This window comes from Salvelinus fontinalis, chromosome 5, assembly GCF_029448725.1.
Source record: "Salvelinus fontinalis isolate EN_2023a chromosome 5, ASM2944872v1, whole genome shotgun sequence".
In the NCBI taxonomy this organism is placed as follows: domain Eukaryota; kingdom Metazoa; phylum Chordata; class Actinopteri; order Salmoniformes; family Salmonidae; genus Salvelinus; species Salvelinus fontinalis.
In genome coordinates this window covers 2,878,302-2,882,031 of record NC_074669.1, presented here as the reverse complement: position 1 = coordinate 2,882,031, position 3,730 = coordinate 2,878,302, and the positions used below count along the sequence as shown (strand labels likewise).

The window sequence follows — 3,730 nt, the reverse complement described above, 5'->3', positions numbered from 1 at the left end:
CAGCCCTCTCTGTGGACGCCATTTTGGAACATCTGACCACGACTCCATTTTGCTCCTCCCTTCCTATAGGCAGAAACTCAAACAGGAATTACCCGTGCTAAGGACAATTCAACGCTGGTCTGACCAATCGGAATCCCCGCTTCTGGATTGTTTTGATCACGCGGACTGGGATATATTCCACGTAGCTTTAGAGAATAATATCGACGTATATACTGAGACGGTTACTGAGTTTATCAAGAAGTGTAGAGGAGATGGTTTACCCTATTAAAACCTACGCTAACCAGAAACCGTGGATAGATGGCAGCATTTGTGCTGTTCATTGACTATAGCTCAGCATTCAAAACCATAGTACCCTCCAAGCTTATCATTAAGCTTGAGGCCCTGGGTCTGAACCCCGCCCTGTGCAATTGGGTCCTGGACTTCCTGACGGGCCGCCCCCCAGGTGGTGAAGGTAGGAAACAACACCTCCACATCACCGATCCTTAACACTAGGGCCCTACAAGGGTACATGCTCAGCCCCCTCCTGTACTCCCTGTTCACCCATGACTGCGTGGCCATGCACACCTCCAAGTCAAGTTTGCAGATGACACAACAGTAGTGGGCTTGATTATCAACAACGATGAGACAGCCTACAGGGAGGAGGTGAGGGTACTCGAAGTGTGGTGTCAGGAAAACAACCTCTCACTCAACGTCAACAAACAAAAGAGATGATCGTGGACTTCAGGAAACAGTAGAGAGATCACCCTCTTATCCACATTGAAGGGAAAGCAGTGGAAAAGGTGGAAGCTTTAAGTTCCTCGGCATACACATCAATGACAAACGGTCCACCCACCCAGACAGTGTGGTGAAGAAGGCGCAGCAGAGCCTCTTCAACCTCAGGAGGCTGAAGAAATGTGTCTTGTCAACCAAAACCCTGACAAACTTTGACAGATGCACAATTGAGAGCATCCTGTCGGGCTGGTATGGCAACTGCACCGCCCTCAACCGCAAGGCTCTCCAGAGACACAATGCATCACCGGGGGAAAACTGCCTGCCCTCCAGGACACCTACAGCACCCGATGTCACAGGAAGGCCAAAAAGATCCTCAAGGACAACAACCACCCGAGCCACTGCCTGTTCACCCCGCTACCATCCAGAAGGCGAGGTCAGTACAGGTGCATCACTGCTGGGACCGAGAGACTGAAAAACAGCTTCTATCTCAAGGCCATCTGACTGTTAAACAGCAATTACTAACTCAGAGAGGCCCCTGCCTTCATGGAGACCCAATCACTGGCCACTTTAATAAATGGATCACTAGTCACTTTATACAATGCACTCTAAATAATGCCACTTTAATAATGTTGACATATCTTACATTACTCATATTCCATGTTATGAATGGGTTATGATTGGGTTCTGAATGGGTTATGAATGGGTTATGATTGTATTATGTGTGGGTTATGAATGGGTTATGAATGGGTGATGATTGTATTATGTGTGGGTTATGAATGGGTTATGAATGGGTTATGATTGTATTATGTGTGGGTTATGAATGGGTTATGAATGGGTAATGATTGTATTATGTGTGGGTTATGAATGGGTTATGAATGGGCAATGATTGTATTATGTGTGGGTTATGAATGTGTTATAAATGGGTTATGAAAGTGTTATAAATGGGTAATGAATGAATGTTATAAGAATTAGAAAATGATTGTGTTCATTCTTGTTATGTTTTTTTGTTACATTTACAACAAACCCCATTTAGAGATACTAATATTGTAGCTAGAGATAATGTGTCTACATTATCGACTCCTTTAAGCATGTGAGATACAAGCTGTGTAAAACAGGTCCATCTACAGCAAGGTATTCAGGAAGAACAACCCAAATATGGACATACTGTAAATGTCATGTCATGACTCACTCCACTCCAGGCAGTGTCTGTCGCAACAGCCCTTTCCACCTGACGGTAAGTTACAATAAAGACCAGTTGAATTTAGCAATGAGGAAGTGATACTTTACATGCAATAATTTGCTCTGAACTTTAACTAAAACAAGTCCAGCTAGTCTGTCAGCATTGACAAAGGTTCACACCACCAACACTGAGATCACAAAACATTTCGTAGTTAGAGAGGTGAGGTTGCAGGAACCGAATCTAGAATATAATCTCTTTATTCTAGGGTAGTAAGGTTGCAGGAACAGAATCTAGAATCAAATGACAGCAAAACCAACAAGCCAAGCTTCACTCTCCGAGGAGGACCTGCTTTGTCCTGTGTGTTGTGAGGTATTCAGCCTTCCCGTCCTGCTGAAATGTGGCCATAACTCCTGTAAGGAGTGTTTACAAAAATTGTGGGAATGGAAGGGAGGCAGACAATGCCCCGTGTGTCGGACCACGTCGAGCTCAGAGAGGCCTCCTATCAACCTGGCGCTAAAGATAGCAGCCGACATGTTTACAGAGCAGAGGACGACCAGGGGAGAGGAGAGCACAGAGGAGGAGCGGTGCCTTCTTCACAATGAGAAGCTGAAGCTATTCTGTCACAACGACGAGGAGCCAATTTGTGTCGTCTGTCAGCTTTCTAACCAACACATAGTACATGTGTGCTGCCCTGTAGAGGAGGCTGCTCTGGAGAAAAAGGTGAGACGGGATGTCTGAACTATTATAGAGCAATTTAGACTGGTGTATGTGTGTCTATCAGTGGAGGCTGCTGAGGGGAGGACGGCTCATAATAATGACTGCAATAGACTCAATGGAGTGGTAACTGAGGTAGATATATACATATAGGTAGAGATAAAGTGACTAGGCAACAGGATAGATGATAAACAGTAGCAGCGTATGTGATGAGTCAATAGAGTTGGTGCTGAGGGGGTCAACGCAGATAGTCCGGGTGCTTGTCGTGCGGTACACAGACAGAAAGGTGTTCCTCTGACACCGCCTGGTATAGAGGTCCTGGATGGCAGGGAGCTCGGTCCCACTGAGGAACACCTTTCCCTTTGAGGATCTGAGGAACCATGCAATATATTTTCTGCCTCCTGAGGGTGAAGAGGCGTTGTCGTGCCCGCTTTACGACAGTGTGTGTGGACCATGTTGTTTCCACCAAGGAACTTGAAGCTCTCGATCTGCTCCACTACAGCCTCATCGATGTGGATGGGGGCGTGCTCGGCCCTCCATTTCCTGTAGTCCACGATCATCTCCTTTGTCTTGCTGATGTTGAGGGAAAGGTTGTTGTCCTGGCACCACACTCCCAGGTCACTGACCTCCCTATAGGCTGTCTCGTCGTCGTCGGTGATCTGGCCTGCCACGATTGTGTTTTCAGCAAACTTAATCATGGTGTTGTAGGCGTGCACAATCGTTGGTGAAAAGGGATTACCGGCGGGGTCTAAGCACGCACCCCTGAGGCGCCCCCTGTGTTGAGGATCAGCGTGGCGAATGTGCTGTTGCCTACCCTCACCACCTGGGGGTGGCCCGTCAGGAAGTTCAGGATCCAGTTGCAGAGTGAGGGGTTTAGTCCAAGGATCCATAGCTTAGTGATGAGCTTTCAGGGCACTATGGTGCTGTTGTCAATGAATAGCATTCTCACATAGGTCTTCCTTTTGTCCAGGAGGGAAAGGGATAGAGTGCAATAGAGATCGCATCATCTTTGAATCTGTTGGGGCGGTGGTGTGCAAATTGGAGTGGATCCAGGGTTTCTGGGATAGTGGTGTTGATGTGAGTGTCTGCTTGACACATTTAGGTACGACAGAGTATCAAGGGTCA

The 3,730-nt window shown here is 47.0% G+C and overlaps 1 protein-coding gene across 1 annotated transcript in view; it reads left to right on the top strand.

The window, feature by feature from the left end:
* The first annotated feature begins 2,005 nt into the window (after nucleotides 1–2,005).
* LOC129854901 (nuclear factor 7, brain-like) overlaps nucleotides 2,006–3,730 on the top strand; it is a 34,327-nt gene continuing 32,602 nt past the window's right edge. Inside the window, exon 1 of the mRNA XM_055922046.1 lies at nucleotides 2,006–2,611. Coding sequence (XP_055778021.1) covers nucleotides 2,192–2,611 — 420 coding nt within the window. The 5' untranslated portion in view covers nucleotides 2,006–2,191. The remainder of the gene's footprint in view (nucleotides 2,612–3,730) is intronic.